The 19,010-nt window shown below is 43.3% G+C and overlaps 1 protein-coding gene across 3 annotated transcripts in view; it reads left to right on the top strand.

Moving 5' to 3' along the window:
- Nucleotides 1-19,010, top strand: part of PTPRQ (protein tyrosine phosphatase receptor type Q) — a 530,509-nt gene that overhangs the window by 306,401 nt on the left and 205,098 nt on the right. For all 3 annotated transcript variants that reach the window (XM_044280555.1, XM_044280554.1, XM_044280553.1), the window contains exons 34-36: nt 7,095-7,379; nt 10,422-10,604; nt 11,081-11,182. In XM_044280555.1, coding sequence (XP_044136490.1) covers nt 7,095-7,379; nt 10,422-10,604; nt 11,081-11,182 — 570 coding nt within the window. The remainder of the gene's footprint in view (nt 1-7,094; nt 7,380-10,421; nt 10,605-11,080; nt 11,183-19,010) is intronic.

The raw sequence follows: 19,010 nt of genomic DNA, 5'->3' as shown, positions 1-19,010 counted from the left end.
GCTGAATTTGGTGGTGCAGAAGTTCATTCACAACTACCCCGACATGTCAGAGCTGCTGCATAAAGTGCGGGCCGTCTGTTCGCGCTTCCGGCGTTCACATCCTGCTGCTGCTCGCCTGTCTGCGCTACAGCGTAACTTCGGCCTTCCCGCTCACCGCCTCATATGCGACGTGCCCACCAGGTGGAACTCCACCTTGCACATGCTGGACAGACTGTGCGAGCAGCAGCAGGCCATAGTGGAGTTTCAGCTGCAGCACGCACGGGTCAGTCGCACTACAGAACAGCACCACTTCACCACCAATGACTGGGCCTCCATGCGAGACCTGTGTGCCCTGTTGCGCTGTTTCGAGTACTCCACCAACATGGCCAGTGGCGATGACACCGTTATCAGCGTTACAATACCACTTCTATGTCTCCTTGAGAAAACACTTAGGGCGATGATGGAAGAGGAGGTGGCCCAGGAGGAGGAGGAGGAGGAGGAGGAGGAAGAGGGGTCATTTTTAGCACTTTCAGGCCAGTCTCTTCGAAGTGACTCAGAGGGAGGTTTTTGGCAACAGCAGAGGCCAGGTACAAATGTGGCCAGCCAGGGCCCACTACTGGAGGACGAGGATGAGGAGGAGGTGGAGGAGGATGAGGATGAAGCATGGTCACAGCGGGGTGGCACCCAACGCAGCTCGGGTCCATCACTGGTGCGTGGCTGGGGGGAAAGGCAGGACGATGACGATACGCCTCCCACAGAGGACAGCTTGTCCTTATCCCTGGGCAGCCTGGCACACATGAGCGACTACATGCTGCAGTGCCTGCGCAACGACAGCAGAGTTGCCCACATTTTAACCTGTGCGGACTACTGGGTTGCCACCCTGCTGGATCCACGCTACAAAGACAATGTGCCCACCTTACTTCCTGCACTGGAGCGTGATAGGAAGATGCGCGAGTACAAGCGCACGTTGGTAGACGCGCTACTGAGAGCATTCCCAAATGTCACAGGGGAACAAGTGGAAGCCCAAGGCCAAGGCAGAGGAGGAGCAAGAGGTCGCCAAGGCAGCTGTGTCACGGCCAGCTCCTCTGAGGGCAGGGTTAGCATGGCAGAGATGTGGAAAACTTTTGTCAACACGCCACAGCTAACTGCACCACCACCTGATACGCAACGTGTTAGCAGGAGGCAACATTTCACTAACATGGTGGAACAGTACGTGTGCACACCCCTCCACGTACTGACTGATGGTTCGGCCCCATTCAACTTCTGGGTCTCTAAATTGTCCACGTGGCCAGAGCTAGCCTTTTATGCCTTGGAGGTGCTGGCCTGCCCGGCAGCCAGCGTTTTGTCTGAACGTGTATTCAGCACGGCAGGGGGCGTCATTACAGACAAACGCAGCCGCCTGTCTACAGCCAATGTGGACAAGCTGACGTTCATAAAAATGAACCAGGCATGGATCCCACAGGACCTGTCCGTCCCTTGTCCAGATTAGACATTAACTACCTCCCCATAACCATATATTATTGGACTCCAGGGCACTTCCTCATTCAATCCTATTTTTATTTTCATTTTACCATTATATTGCGATGCTACCCAAAGTTGAATGAACCTCTCCTCTGCCTGTGTGCTAGGCCTAAATATATGCCAATGGACTGTTGCAGTGGTGGCTGACATGAAGCCTGATTCTCTGCTATGACATGCAGACTAATTCTCTGCTGACATGAAGCCAGATTGTCTGTTACGGGACCTCTCTCCTCTGCCTGGGTGCTGGGCCTAAATTTATGACAATGGACTGTTGCAGTGGTGGCTGACGTGAAGCCTCATTCTCTGCTATGACATGCAGACTGATTCTCTGCTGACATGAAGCCAGATTGTCTGTTACGGGACCTCTCTCCTCTGCCTGTGTGCTAGGCCTAAATATATGCCAATGGACTGTTGCAGTGGTGGCTGACGTGAAGCCTGATTCTCTGCTATGACATGCAGACTGATTCTCTGCTGACATGAAGCCAGATCCTCTGTTACGGGACCTCTCTCCTCTGCCTGTGTGTGTGCTGGGCCTAAATATATGCCAATGGACTGTTGCAGTGGTGGCTGACGTGAAGCCTCATTCTCTGCTATGACATGCAGACTAATTCTCTGCTGACATGAAGACAGATTCTCTGTTACGGGACCTCCCTCCTCTGCCTGGGTGCTGGGCCTAAATATATGCCAATGGACTGTTGCAGTGGTGGCTGACGTGAAGCCTCATTCTCTGCTATGACATGCAGACTGATTCTCTGCTGACATGAAGCCAGATCGTCTGTTACGGGACCTCTCTGCTCTGCCTGTGTGCTAGGCCTAAATATATGCCAATGGACTGTTGCAGTGGTGGGTGACGTGAAGCCTCATTCTCTGCTATGACATGCAGACTGATTCTCTGCTGTCATGAAGCCAGATTGTCTGTTACGGGACCTCTCTGCTCTGCCTGTGTGCTAGGCCTAAATATATGCCAATGGACTGTTGCAGTGGTGGGTGACGTGAAGCCTCATTCTCTGCTATGACATGCAGACTAATTCTCTGCTGACATGAAGACAGATTCTCTGTTACGGGACCTCCCTCCTCTGCCTGGGTGCTGGGCCTAAATATATGCCAATGGACTGTTGCAGTGGTGGGTGACGTGAAGCCTCATTCTCTGCTATGACATGCAGACTAATTCTCTGCTGACATGAAGCCAGATTGTCTGTTACGGGACCTCTCTCCTCTGCCTGTGTGTGTGCTGGGCCTAAATATATGCCAATGGACTGTTGCAGTGGTGGCTGACGTGAAGCCTCATTCTCTGCTATGACATGCAGACTAATTCTCTGCTGACATGAAGACAGATTCTCTGTTACGGGACCTCTCTCCTCTGCCTGTGTGTGTGCTGGGCCTAAATATATGCCAATGGACTGTTGCAGTGGTGGCTGACGTGAAGCCTCATTCTCTGCTATGACATGCAGACTAATTCTCTGCTGACATGAAGACAGATTCTCTGTTACGGGACCTCCCTCCTCTGCCTGGGTGCTGGGCCTAAATATATGCCAATGGACTGTTGCAGTGGTGGGTGACGTGAAGCCTGATTCTCTGCTATGACATGCAGACTAATTCTCTGCTGACATGAAGACAGATTCTCTGTTACGGGACCTCTCTCCTCTGCCTGTGTGTGTGCTGGGCCTAAATATATGCCAATGGACTGTTGCAGTGGTGGCTGACGTGAAGCCTCATTCTCTGCTATGACATGCAGACTAATTCTCTGCTGACATGAAGACAGATTCTCTGTTACGGGACCTCCCTCCTCTGCCTGGGTGCTGGGCCTAAATATATGCCAATGGACTGTTGCAGTGGTGGCTGACGTGAAGCCTCATTCTCTGCTATGACATGCAGACTGATTCTCTGCTGACATGAAGCCAGATCGTCTGTTACGGGACCTCTCTGCTCTGCCTGTGTGCTAGGCCTAAATATATGCCAATGGACTGTTGCAGTGGTGGGTGACGTGAAGCCTCATTCTCTGCTATGACATGCAGACTGATTCTCTGCTGTCATGAAGCCAGATTGTCTGTTACGGGACCTCTCTGCTCTGCCTGTGTGCTAGGCCTAAATATATGCCAATGGACTGTTGCAGTGGTGGGTGACGTGAAGCCTCATTCTCTGCTATGACATGCAGACTGATTCTCTGCTGTCATGAAGCCAGATTGTCTGTTACGGGACCTCTCTGCTCTGCCTGTGTGCTAGGCCTAAATATATGCCAATGGACTGTTGCAGTGGTGGGTGACGTGAAGCCTCATTCTCTGCTATGACATGCAGACTGATTCTCTGCTGACATGAAGCCAGATTGTCTGTTACGGGACCTCTCTCCTCTGCCTGTGTGCTAGGCCTAAATATATGCCAATGGACTGTTGCAGTGGTGGCTGACGTGAAGCCTCATTCTCTGCTATGACATGCAGACTAATTCTCTGCTGACATGAAGCCAGATTGTCTGTTACGGGACCTCTCTCCTCTGCCTGGGTGCTGGGCCTAAATTTATGACAATGGACTGTTGCAGTGGTGGCTGATGTGAAGCCTGATTCTCTGCTATGACATGCAGACTGATTCTCTGCTGACATGAAGCCAGATCCTCTGTTACGGGACCTCTCTCCTCTGCCTGTGTGTGTGCTGGGCCTAAATATATGCCAATGGACTGTTGCAGTGGTGGCTGACGTGAAGCCTCATTCTCTGCTATGACATGCAGACTGATTCTCTGCTGACATGAAGCCAGATTCTCTGTTACGGGACCTCTCTCCTCTGCCTGTGTGTGTGCTGGGCCTAAATATATGCCAATGGACTGTTGCAGTGGTGGCTGACGTGAAGCCTCATTCTCTGCTATGACATGCAGACTAATTCTCTGCTGACATGAAGACAGATTCTCTGTTACGGGACCTCCCTCCTCTGCCTGGGTGCTGGGCCTAAATATATGCCAATGGACTGTTGCAGTGGTGGCTGACGTGAAGCCTCATTCTCTGCTATGACATGCAGACTAATTCTCTGCTGACATGAAGACAGATTCTCTGTTACGGGACCTCTCTCCTCTGCCTGGGTGCCGGGGCCTAAATATCTGAGAATGGACTGTTCCAGTGGTGGGTGACGGGAAGCCAGATTCTCTGCTATGGAACCTCTCTCCAATTGATTTTGGTTAATTTTTATTTATTTAATTTTTACTTTAATTCATTTCCCTATCCACATTTGTTTGCAGGGGATTTACCTACATGTTGCTGCCTTTTGCAGCCCTCTAGCTCTTTCCTGGGCTGTTTTACAGCCTTTTTAGTGCCGAAAAGTTCGGGTCCCCATTGACTTCAATGGGGTTCGGGTTCGGGACGAAGTTCGGATCGGGTTCGGATCCCGAACCCGAACATTTCCGGGATGTTCGGCCGAACTTCTCGAACCCGAACATCCAGGTGTTCGCTCAACTCTAATCCTGATGCATCCTGAACGGATTTCTCTCCATTCAGAATGCATGGGGATAATCCTGATCAGGATTCTTCCGGCATAGAGCCCTGACGACGGAACTCTATGCCGGAAGACAATAACGCAGGTGTGAAAGAACCCTTACCCTGACGAGTGCATTATGAGAACTTCAGTTTACGAGGAGTGTAGTGAATTATCTACATTGGATAACATTAGTATCAATAAACTTTAAGTGTCAGTATCTATTTTGTACCATAAGGGTGGATTCACAAAACGGGGGGAGATTTGCAATTTTTCCCAGAAAAAAAATGAATCTGAAAAAAATGCAAAAGTTATGAATGCCGTATAAAACTATGGGGAGATTTATCAACCTGGTGTAAAGGGAAACTGGCTTAGTTGCCTATAGCAGCCAATCAGATTTCATCTGGAGCTCTGAAAAATGAATGGTGGAATCTAAATAGTTTCTATGGATGACTAAACCGGTTTTCCTTTGCACCAGTTTGATAAATCTCCCCCATAGTTTTTATATTGCATTATATAACTTTAGCATTTTTTTCAAATTCATATTTTTTCTGGGGAAAATTCCAGCTCTAGATGTTCGCTCAAAGTCTATAGGTATTTTAAAACACAGGACACATTTTTGTTAGTGTTTTTTTTTTTTTCAGTTTGTGTGTGGGTTTTTTTGTCTATGAAATTTTTAATGCAGCATGTATGTTAACGTAAAAAACTAAAAACACCATAAAAAATAAAACCAAAACACTCCAAATTAAATCCATGTGTGTATAGGTTTTCCAGTCAAAAATATCTGTTATACTTACTAACGCTGAAAATATAAAAGTCAGAATATTTAAGCGTTGTCCCTTGGACCACCCAGGCATCCCCACAAATCACACTTGAACACCCACAAAATGTCCGCTTATGCCAGTCCCAAAGCTTTTGTGACTCAATTAGCATTTTTTTCAGGGAAAAATCTGCATTTATTCCAGTGCGTCTAGTACTGAATTTAAGTTGTACTGACCACTGACTGTAACACTGGGTCAGACTCCCTCTAAGTACAAAATGAGGACATATCGCAAAGTGGACCTAGCATTTCATTAAACATTTGACATTTCATAGTGATATATCAGAAGTTTTGATTGGGTTGGTTCCAGATCTTGAGATGCTTACCAGGGGTGTAGCTACAGGGGAAGCTGGGGAAGCGGCTGCTTTGGGGCCCAAAACTCACAAGGGGCCTACCAGGGAGGACGACTAAAATATTTTATTGTCAGGGCCCCCCAACAGTATTATACAATGACATTAAATACAGTGACACTGTAGGAAACAGAGGGAGTGGCTGCCGGGCCTCTTCTGAGAGCTCCATCTTAACTAGCCACAGGAGTGGGAGTTGCACGTAAGTTTGGGGTTGCAAAGAATTTTTTTTTTTTGGGGGGGGGGGGCAGTTAAAAAATTTGCTGTGGGGCCCAGTCATTTCTAACTATGCTACTGATCCTTATCGCTAGCTGAAACGAATGGTCAGAAGCACTCAGCTAAGAGCTATGCTCTCTGCTCAGCTCTTCTCGGAAAGCAAAATAGTGTATGGGTTCAGAGGAAGTCAGTGACTCTGTACACCACTAACCCAACCTTAAAGATGAGAGCTGAGCATATCATCGCCTGTGGGGCACAGCGCTCACTAAACGCTTTTATCCCTTCATTTTGAGATTTGTGGACTCTACCGGTCAGAACATATGCAATATATTATGACATATCAAAAGTTTTATGAAATTACATGTACACTTTAAGGACAGACCATCAATTTGTTTTGTAGGAAACCCCTTTAATTACACATGCTGTAGGCCAGAGATGACTACCCTCCGGCACTCCAGCTGTGGTGAAACTACGACTCCCAGCATGCTCCATTCATTCCACTCCATTATGGAGTTCTGAGAACAGCCAAGCAAGTGTACATTTCAGGAGTCGTTGTTTTACCACAGCTGGAGTGCCGGAGGTTAGCCATCACAGTTGTAGGCTTAGAAGTTTATGGTGTAGATATTAAATCATATATTAAACAGGAAAATATTTTAATAGCTTGTTTTCTGTAATATTCATATCTATTTTTGTATGTAAATATCCAGATGGTACTGAAATAGGTTTATGTTCCTTTTGTTTCTATGCTCTTTCTGCAGTTCCTGATGATCCACCTTATAACCTGTCCTACAGAATTCTAAACTCTACTTCCATTCAGCTGTTTTACTCTCCACCTTCTTCTCCCAATGGTGTTATCAAGTATTACACAATCACTTGTCTTGATGCTGCAGCTAGCGAACAGAATTATAAAAGCTATACCCAGTCTACAATAATTGCAGACTTCAAAAAATATAGTGAATACAGTATCACTATTAGTGCAAGTACATCAGTGGGACCTGGACCAAGAACAAGTAGATTGCTTTTTGTAAGAACTGGTGAAGATGGTAAATTGTACACATATTTTTTTTACCTCATTGCCATGCATGTCTCTTAAATTCATTAAAATAATCATCTAAATTGTGCACTGAATTAACACATCAATAACTTGGCTTATGCATGTGTCAACTAAGTAAAATAGACTAACATAAATACATATAGAACCTTTATAGGGGTTTCTGAGACTTTTTAACTGATGAAATCCTCAGGATAGGTCACCAGTATCTGATTGGTAGACATGGGCAGACTGGGAACTTAAAGCAACCCTGGAAAAAATTAATAAATGAAAAAGGGCCCCATTTTGTAGGCAGTTCCAAATTAACAGAAGGCGGGTCAACACAAGTAGGCGGGGTCAACAATACCATAAAAGCTGGCCTTCTGTGGTGGCCATCAATAGCTACCATCTTCTGTCCTCCTCCTCCAGTTGTCTATGGAGCAGGAGGCTTAGGGGGTGAAGTGCGGGCCACAGAAGTTAAATTCAGAAGGGCATATGTGGTCACTGGCCGAGTACATGAGTACCTGATACTCACAGCGTTAATTACTGTTGAGAGCTCATTATGTACCTGGTCAGCGGCAGAGAGGAGGACTTGTTGGCTCCTTGGGGAATCGTCTCACAGCAAAATTTCCCTATAGGGTCTATGGCCAATCTCCCCCTTTTGGTGGAAGTCTGACACTCGGCAGCTTTCTGTAGGCACGTTCATTGGCCACATAGCCTAGGTGCAGCTTAGCCCGATTGAAGTGAATAGGACTAAACATGGACACCAAGCACAGCCAAGATGCGAGAAGGCTTTGGCGCCTCAGTGATCAGATACTGATGACCTATCCAGAGGAGAAGTCATTAGTCCAAAAGTCGCAGAAAATCCCTTTTACATACTATTAACATCTGTGGACAGAAGCTATAATTTGATGTCTGTGGGGTCTGGCAGACAGATCCCCAAACAGCTCATTAGTCCATGTGCCATTGTATGGTGGCAGCACATGGTATCATATTATGTAAGTATTTTCTCCTAGAATCAAAGTTCCTAGTAGAGAACTTCTCTGTGTATCCCAAAGCACCCTAACTACAAAGGGAGTCAGTCAGCAGGAAATTCCCTGTTATTCCAGGCACAATTCTCATCTGAATGTACTGTAATGATACCTTTCACTTAGCAATCAGTTATTTCATGTGAAAATAATATAAAAAAAGTATACATTTTTAGACGTAAAATAGATTTTGAGGTTGATACATACCATGCATTTTTAGTTGCTATAGTTCGTGTTCACATACATAATAATAGTAGGAGATGAACATGTTACCTATATCATTTGATTTATGGTTATAGCATGTGGAAATAGTTTGTCAGGCGGATACTCATGAACTTTAAAGAGCTGTTTCTCACAGGAAAAAGAGATATTTATGAGAGGGCAATGAATTACTCTTTTCTCTAGCACAGGTCATAACTGGGAGGATGGGCAGTTAGATCAATAAATATTATTTTACCTAAACAATATAATGTGGAATTAAAGGGGTTTTCTAAGACTTAAATACTGATCGGTGGGGATTCCCCGACCCCTGCAAATCAGATATTTCAGAAGGCAGCGGCGCTCCCTAGGCCAAGTGACGACATGTTCATTGGTCACGTGGCCTAGACACAACTCAGACCCATAGAAGTGAATGGGACTGAGCGTCATACTAAGCACAACCGCTATACAATGTACAGCGCTGTGCTTGGTGAACAGGGAGAATGCCACGCCTCTCACAGGAGCATCGGTGCCTTCTCAAACAGCTGATTGGCGGTGATCCCAATCGTTGGACCCCCACCAATTAGATACTGATGACCTATCCAGAGGATAGGTCATAAGTATTTAAGTCTCTGAAAACCCTTTTAAGCATAGAAAGTAACGGCTGTAAGTTATATTTGACATATAGTTTAATATACACTATATAAATGGCTAAAAGCTATAAATAGCAGAAGTGGTCATTTTTTTTTTCTAATGTAAAAATTCCCCAAATTTTTTTATTAAAATTTTCTTCATTTCTTGATATCAATCCAGATTGTGAGTCTTCAGCTTTTCTTACTTATAAACACCTGAAGAGCCCCTTTAGGCATTCCTGCCTACCACTAACAGTAATTGAATGGCAGGAAATTCTCCTAGTTCCTCATCATCCATCCAGATGCACAATTCCTGCATCTTGATGGAGGATGGGATACTAAATATATAGAGATGTGTCCACTCTTATCTTTGCTCAAATGTGGTTAAGAACTCAAATTGCTCAACACAACATGCTAGCAAAACCCTAGACAGACTGCAATATACAATACAAACACTGGGTGTCCACATATACATTACATAATAGGCATCTAGTGATACAATATCATGAAATCATTATTATTTTTTTTTAAGCTGGTGATACATAATGGTATATATTGAACCAAGTAAAATTGAAGACACATCTATACGTAGCTTTATATACCATATGTGGCTGTACTTCCACTCTGGCAGATCTCATTTGAATAGCTGGTATGCTATATTTTTGTGGAATAGTTTGATTGGGGTAAGAACAAAATGCCTTAGTTTTATAAAGGGGTTGTCTCCATGTGACATTCTCACAGTTAAATGTGCATTGTAAAAAGGGGTAAGTAGGTTTGAACAGGCTGCCAAATGGACTGACATGGCTACCAGAATTCCATGATAGAGCAGTGACTGGATAAAATACTGCAGCACATTACATTATTCTGGCTGCCAAAAACTTCTAAAAACCTAAAATATGAATAATAGAAAATGCTTAGGTATGTCAATACATCTTGGAACTGGCAAAGTGCTGTATTACTGCTCGCCTGTCTACTTGACTACATGTTCTTTACTAATTTCTCGACTATTCTTACTTACAGTGTCGGGCATGACAAGCATGTAGTACAAAGAAAATGAGAACCTTTGTTTTTCTGTCTTGGACTACATGTGTGTCAGCCATTTTTATAAGATCTAATCTCTCATAACTGAGATCAATTAGTTCTCCTTCAAAACCAACTGAACCAATGCTGAATTATTTCACCTTATTCTTCCCATAGTACCAGACAGTGCCCCCGAAAACATAGTATACAGAAATGTATCTTCAACTGAAATCGCTGTATCATATTCTCCACCAACCATACCTAATGGAAAAATATCATATTATACCGTGTACATAACATGGCTGAATGGGACCGTGGAGAGGGCTACAGATACACCTGAACTGTCACTGAATATTGCAGGTAATGTCATTATTATATTTTGTGCGGGACCATTTGCGCTTTGGGGCAGCATCTGAGGGCTTCCTTCCAGAAGGGGCCACAACCACTTAGTCAGTTAGAGGACTCTTTAAAGTTTGCAGGTGCTCATTACATTCAGCTTAGAAACTCGAATTAAGCATGTTATGGATATAGTGGTTGGACAGGACCATGACCTTGAATGCCCACTGATGGTGGGGAAGAAATAAAAATGGAGGATAGTGTAGAGTAGAAGTCACAGTGTTAGTATATGAGGCAAATAAGCCCAGTACCTTGGGTATTAGCTAGTGTAAATACAACTCTAAGTTTGTTAGTGTGCCATGTGCATTTAGAAGAATGACTGTCAGCCTGGAGAGAGCAAAAACCTATGTTAGAATAGACTGTAGCCTAGACAAATTAGACTTTGAACTGCTTTCACAAAACAGACAGTGATCACTAACCCAATCTCTATATGTATACAGGCCTAAGAAAACATACCAGTTATATTCTGAAAGTATCTGCCAGTACAGCAAAAGGGGAAGGTGTACACAGTGAAGCTGTCAGCATCACTACAGAGGAGGACGGTAAGGTCATAACCAATGATTCATCATTGAAGTAATGTAGAACCTTTCTGTTTCTCATTCATGATGGTTGTTTTAATCTAATATAGACTTCCATGTGGATTTTGTAGTAGGCTTTCATTTCTAGAGATCTCTCAAGTCTCTCAGATTCCTTTTGTTTGTGCCCTTGGATATAATTGTGCACCTGCATAGTTGCCTTATTCAGTCACTTAAAAGGGTTAATCTGTAATGCCAGACACACACCATGGCCAAAGCAGGCCTTTTTTTTCCTTATAATCATACCATGCACTTGATAATAAAAAATCAACGATAATGAAGAGCTATAAACCCAAAATGCTGTGCCACCTGGTTAACGAGCAGGAGGAGCTGAGCAGATATAAATTTACACACACAGGGAAAGAGATAGATGTATGCAAGCAAGGTGTTATCAGTGATTGATAGCATTCTCTGTGTAAGTATGTATGCATAGATAGCTGTCAGTCACTAATAGTTGTACACACAGAAGGTGTTATCAGTGATTGATAGCATTCTCTGTGTAAGTGTGTATACATAGATAGCTGTCAGTCACTGATAGTTGTACACTGGGGGAGATGTTATCAGTGATTGATAGCATTCTCTGTGTAAGTATGTATACATAGATATTTGTCAGTCACTGATTAGTTGTACACACAGGAAGGTGTTATCAGTGATTGATAGCATTCTCTGTGTAAGTGTGTATACATAGATAACTGTCAGTCACTGATATCTATACACACAGAAGGTGTTATTAGTGATTTATAGCATTCTATGTGTAAGTGTGTATACATAGATAGCTTTCATTCACTGATAATTGTATACAGGGGAGGTGTTATCAGTGATTGATAGCATTCTCTGTGTAAGTATGTATATATAGATTGCTGTCAGTCACTGATAGTTATGCACAGGGAGGTGTTATCTGTGATTGATAGCATTCTCTGTGTAAGTGTGTATACATAAATAGCTGTCAGTCACTGATATCTGTACACAGGGGAGGTGTTATCAGTGATTGATAGCATTCTGTGTAAGTGTGTAAACATATATATCTGTCAGTCACTAATAGTTGTACACAGAGGTTATTATCAGTGATTGATAGCATTCTCTGTGTAAGTGTGTATAGTGTATACATAGATAGCTGTCAGTCACTGCTATCTGTACACACAGAAGGTGTTATCAGTGATTGATAGCATTCTCTGTGTAAGTGTGTATACATAGATAGCTTTCATTTACGGATAATTGTACATGGGGGAGGTGTTATCAGTGATTGATAGCATTCTCTGTGTATGTATGTATGTATAGATAGCTGTAAGTCACTGATAGTTATGCACAGGGGAGTTGTTATCAGTGATTGATAGCATTCCTTAGTGTAAGTGTGTATACATAGATAGCTGCCAGTCACTGATAGTTGTACATGGGGGAGGTGTTATCAGTGATTGATATAATTCTCTGTGTAAGTGTGTATATAGAGATAGCTGTTAGCCACTGAGAATTGTACACAGGGCAAAAAAACAGTATTGTTTCTGCGCAAACTATCAAATATAAACCGTCTCTTAATTGGCTCCTGCTGAGATTCCACCACAGCCAATATTCCACTACATGAATAGGGCAGTTGGTTCATGATATAGATCATTCCTACCTTCATTTCTCCTGGGGTCTGTTCCTTCAATAGTCCAGCTGTGGTCAAAGCTCCAATGGCTTGGATGAATCCTGGAGTTCTTTAGAGGCAATTTAGTTCTTTCTTTGAGATGGAAGCGTTCTCCTGTCGGCAGCACACCTTCTGTTTGATGCTCGCCCTCCGGTATGGAGCAGGGTGACATCACCTGAGCACAGCTATGAGAGCTCTTGTTAAAATTGCACACAGGGTTATCAGTGATTGATAGAATTCTCTGTGTAAGTGTGTATACATAGATAGCTGTCAGTCACTGATAGTTATACACAGGGGAGGTGTTATCAGTGATTGATAGAATTCTCTGTGTGAGTGTGTATACATAGATAGCTGTCAGCCATTGCTAGTTGTACACAGAGAAAGAGTTATCAGTGATTGATAGCATTCTCTGTGTAAGTGTGCAAACATAGATAGGTGTCAGTCTCTGATATCTGTACACAGGAGAAGTGATATCAGTGATTGATAGTATTCTCTGTGTAAGTGTGTATACATAGATAGCTGTCAGTCACTGATAGTTGTACACAGGGGAAGTGATAGCAGTGATTGATAGCGTTCTGTGTAAGTGTGTATACATACATAGCTGTCAGTCACTGATAGTTATACAAATGGGAGGTGTTATCAGTGATTGAGAGCATTCTCTATGTAAGTGTGTATACATACATAGCTGTCAGTCACTGATAGCTGTACACAGAGGAGGTGTTATCAGTTACTGATAGTATTCTCTGTGTAAGTGTGTATATATAGATAGCTGTCAGTCACTGATAGTTGTACACAGGGGAAGTGATAGCAGTGATTGATAGCATTCTCTGTGTAAGTGTGTATACAGATTGCTGTCAGTCACTGATATCTGTACACAGTAGAGCAGGGGCAGATTAAGTGCATGATATGCTGTCTATCCAACTTTGGCCCTCCCTTTATTTTAGTTTAGTTTTAGTTTTTTTGCATGAAGAGGCTGCGGTGCCTGAAGCCTATGGCGGTGATCATCGGCGGGGCAGGGAACTATGCGCTCGGGTGGGCGTTCGGGTCAGCATTGGGCCCCCCTAGCAATGCTGGGCCCGGGTCTGCCGACCTGAATGCCCCTATTTTATTTTGCCATTGCAGGGGAGGTGTTATCAGTGATTGATAGCATTCTTTGTGTAAGCATGTATACAGAGATAGCTGTCACTGATAGTTGTACATGGGAGAGATGTTATCAGTAATTAATAGCATTATTTGTGCAAATGTGTATACAGAAATAGCTATTAGTTACTGATAGTCTTACATGGGGTAGGTGTTACCAGTGATTGGTAGCATTATCTGTGTAAGTGTGTATACACAGATATCATTCAGTCACTGATAGTTTTACATGGGGGAGGTGTTATTAGTGATTGATAGCATTCCTTGTGTAAGTGTGTATACATAGCTAGCTGTCAGTCACTGATAGTTGTACATGGGGAGGTGTTATCAGTGATTGATGGAATTCTCTGTGCAAGTGTATATACATAGATAGCTGTTAGTCAATGATGGTTGTACATGGGAGCTGTTATCAAGGATTGATAGCTTTCTCTGTGTAAGTGTGTACATTAGTAATTGATAATTGTACACAGGGTAAAAAAACTGTATTTTTTCTGCGCAAACTATGAAATATAAATTGGCTCCTGCTGAAAGTCCACCACATCCTCCCCTATTCGAATAGTGCAGTTGGTTCGTGATATAGATTACTCCGATATTCGTTTTTTCCCGGGGTCTGTTCATTTGAAAGTCCAACTGTGGTAAAAACTCCAATAGTTTGACTCAATCCTGGAGTCCTTTAGAAGCAATTTAGTTCTTTTTTTCAGATGGAAGCATGCCCCGGTCAGCAGCACGCCTCCTGTTTGAGGCTTGTGCTCCGGTATAGAGCAGGATGACATCACCTGAGCACAACTACGAGAGCTCTTGTTGAAATTGCGCACAGGGGAGGTGTTATCAGTGATTGTTAGCATTCGCTCTGTAAGTGTGTATACAGGGATAGCTATCAGTCACTGATAGTTGTACACAGCGAAGGTGTTATCAGTGATTGATAGCATTCCCTGTGTAAGTGTGTATATAGAGATAGCAGTCATACACTGATAATTGTAACAGGGGAGGTGTTATCAGTGATTGATAGCATTCTCTGTGTAAGTATGTATGTATAGATAGCTGTCAGTCACTGATAGTTGTACATAGGGGAGGTGTTATCAGTGATGATAACATTTTCTGTGTAAGTGTGTATACAGAGATAGCTTTCAGTCACCAATATCTGTACATGGGGAGGTGTTATCAGTGATGATAACATTTTCTGTGTAAGTGTGTATACAGAGATAATATATGTCCAGCTAAACCAATATCAATTGATATGAGAAAGGATCATATAATTGAAGAGTGTCCAGCAATATTGACCCCTTTAAAACATAACTTTTACTTATACATATTATTTAAAATAATACCACAGTGGTGGTTCACCAGTGAAACATTGTGAAACAGACAAAAAATGAAAAACAGATGAAAAAAAGATAAACTATGTTCCTGCAAGGAAGCCGACCATTGATATGGTATAAAGGTAGTGAGTAAACATAGGACAGCTATGGGGAGCAATGAGGTGTGTCTGACTTAACCCTATGCTCTATCTAACTAATCCCTCAGCCCAGGGACGTCCCCTAGTGGTGGGGACTCCCTGTCTATCTATTGGTCCCTTGGTCCTATACTTGGTATCGTTTGCGTCTCTTTACCTAGGTCCTCCACTATCACTTAAGTATATCTGAGTATATCTGATTTATCTGTATAAATATGACTGGTTTTACCCATGACTGTGAGTACCCCCTGATGATCCTAGCAATAGGGGAAACGCGTAGGGGTAATGAGAACCAGCCTGGGTACGCACCGTGCTTGATGCCCCAGTGCTTTTGGTTCTTAGGGTTTTATGAGAACCAGCCTGGGAACGCACCATTCCTGATGCCCCAGTGCTTTTGGTTCCTTTTTGTTTATGGGTGATACATACCTTGTTCACCTATTTCTGTCTAATCCTGTGGGTTGGTGTCCCTGCTGGTAATTTATTACCTGGGACACAGAGTAACACCCGTCGGTACCTGGGGGGCCGTGATTATTCTGTGAGAGGAGGGTAAACGTAGGGCAGTCAGCCCAGGCACGAGGACAGGGAGTCCCCACCACTAGGGGACGTCCCTGGGCTGAGGGATTAGTTAGGTAGAGCATAGGGTTAAGTCAGACACACCTCATTGCTCCCCATAGCTGTCCTATGTTTACTCACTACCTTTATACCATATCAATGGTCGGCTTCCTTGCAGGAACATAGTTTATCTTTTTTTCATCTGTTTTTCATTTTTTGTCTGTTTCACAATGTTTCACTGGTGAACCACCACTGTGGTATTATTTTAAATATTATGTATAAGTAAAAGTTATGTTTTAAAGGGGTCAATATTGCTGGACACTCCTCTGTATACAGAGATAGCTTTCAGTCACCAATATCTGTACATGGGGGAGGTGTTATCAGTGATTGATAACATTCTCTGTGTAAGTGTGTACAGAGATAGTTTTCAATCACTGATAGCTGTATACAGGGGAGTTGTCATCAGTCATTGATAGCATTCTCTATGTAAGTGTGTATACATAGATAGCTGTCAGTCACTGATAGTTATGCAGATGCGAGTTATCAGTAATGCATAGCATTCTCTGTGTAAGTGTGTATACATAGATAGCTGTAAGTCACTGATAGTTATGCAGATGGGAGTTATCAGTAATGCATAGCATTCTCTGTGTAAGTGTGTATACATAGATAGCTGTTAGTCACTGACAGTTGTACACAGGGAAGGAGTTATCAGTGATTAAAAGCTCTCTCTGCGTAAGTGTGTATACATACATAGCTGTCAATCACTGACAGATGTACACAGGGGGGTGTTATCAGTGATTGATATCATTATATGTGTAAGTGTGTATACATAGTTAGCTGTCAGTCACTGACAGACATACACAGGGGAGGTGTTATCAGTGACTGATAGCATTCTCTGTGTATTTGTGTATACTAGGATAACTGTCAGTCACTGATAGCTGTACATGGGGGAGGTGTTATCAGTGATTTATAGCATTCTCTGTGTAAGTGTATACATTAATAGCTGTCAGTCACTGATAGTTGTACACAGGGGAAGTGTTATTAGTGATTGATAGCATTATATGTGTAAGTGTGTACGCATAGATAGCTGTCAGTCACTGATGGTTGTACACGGGGAGGCGTATCAGTGATTGATAGCATTCTTTGTGTAAATGTGTATACAGAGATAGCTGTCAATCACTGATAGTTGTATTCAGGCGAGGTATTATCAGTGATTGATAGCATTATCTGTATGGGTATATAGAGATAGCTGTCAGTCCCTGATAATGGTACACAGGGGCAATGTTGACTAATACTATCAGATTGGTGGGGGTCCTACCACTGGGGCCCCCACTGATCATGAGAATGGAGGCCCAATACCCCCTGCAACGCTCCTGAAAAAAATGGAGAGGCCAGTCAGTCATGCGGCCACTCTGTTCATCTCCATGGGAATTTTGGAGATAGCCAAATGCTCTACTCAGCTATCTCTGGAACTTCCCTAGAAATGAATGGAGCGACCACATGCATGTGCGACTGGCTGCTTCGTTCATTTCACGGGTGCAACAGAGGGTATGGGGCCCCTGTTCTCATGATTGGTGGGGGTCTCAGTGGTAGGACCCCCAACAATCTAATAGTTATCTCCTATAGTGTGGATAGGGGAGAACTTCTAAAAACTGGAATACCCCTTTAAGTTTGAGTACTAGTGAAGGCCATATCATTCTACTTCTTGGTCAAAAAGACCTTGAGGTCATTGACCTGTTAAGAAAATACACGATAGTCTCATTGGGTGCAAACTGGGTGAGAAGAAATGTTGCTGCAGAATGCTTGTACTCATGTTGGTTAAATATGCCTTGAATTTTGAATAAGTCACAAACAGTGTTACCTGCAAAGCACCCCCACACCGTCATACTTCCTTCTTCATGCTTCACGGTGGGAGCCACACAAGTAGAAGCCATAAACTCACCTTTTCTGCACCTTACAAAGATGTGCAGTTAGAATCAAAGATCTCAAATTTACACTCAGCCTAAAATATCGATTTACACTCGTTTAATGTCCATTCCTTTATTTTTTATTTTTTGGCCCAAGCTATTCTCTTCTGTTGTTCCTCAGTAGTAGCTTCTTTGAAGCAATTTAACCACAAAGGCCTATTATGCATTTATGTAGGCTTTAATTTGAGGTGTAGTTAATTTATGGTTTCTGAGGCTGGTAACTCTAAGGCCTCATGCACACGACCGTTGTGTGCATCCGCGGCCGTTGTTCCGTTTTCCGGTTTTTTTCGCGGACCCATTGACTTTCAATGGGTCCGTGGAAAAATCGGAAAATGCACCGTTTGGCTTCCGTGTCCGTGATCCGTTTTTCCAGTCCGTGAAAAAAATATGACCTGTCCTATTTTTTTCACTGACAACGGTTCACGGACCCATTCAAGTCAATGGGTCCATGAAAAATCACGGATGCACACAAGATAGTCATCCGCGTCCGTGATCCGTGTCCGTGATCCGTGTCCGTTTTCCTATCATTTTCAATGCAAACTTGACTTATTTATTTTTTTCACTTTTCATGTCCGTGGATCCTCCAAAAATCAAGGAAGACCCACGGAATAAAAAACGGTCACAGATCACGGAACAACGGAAATCCGTTTTGCGGACCGCAGAAAAAAAACGGTCGTGTGCATGAGGCCTAATATACATATACTTTATAGCAGAGTTAACTCTTGGTCTTCCTTGGGGTGGTCCTCCTCATGACTAGGGTTATGCAAATTGGTTTGGATTGCTGTATCCGAACCCGATTCTTTTAAAAACGATGTCAAGAATATCAGATCCATCCTACCATAAAATGTATTGCCTCTGAGGAGGTCTTTCCAAAGTTTCAGCAAATATTGCAAGACTTACCTGGTCTCACTTGTATCACTGTGTCAGTTTGTTTATTCGCATAAATTACTGTATCAAAATATGAATATGAACTCGAGCATCGCGATACTCGGCACATCGCAAGTGTTCGGCCGAATACCGCGTGTGCTCGAGCGCAATGCTCGAGTCTCCTCCCCGCACATT

This window comes from Bufo gargarizans, chromosome 2 (genome assembly GCF_014858855.1).
Source record: "Bufo gargarizans isolate SCDJY-AF-19 chromosome 2, ASM1485885v1, whole genome shotgun sequence".
NCBI lineage: Eukaryota > Metazoa > Chordata > Amphibia > Anura > Bufonidae > Bufo > Bufo gargarizans.
The sequence above is the reverse complement of the archived record's forward strand: the minus strand, read 5'-3'. Positions and strand labels throughout refer to the sequence as shown.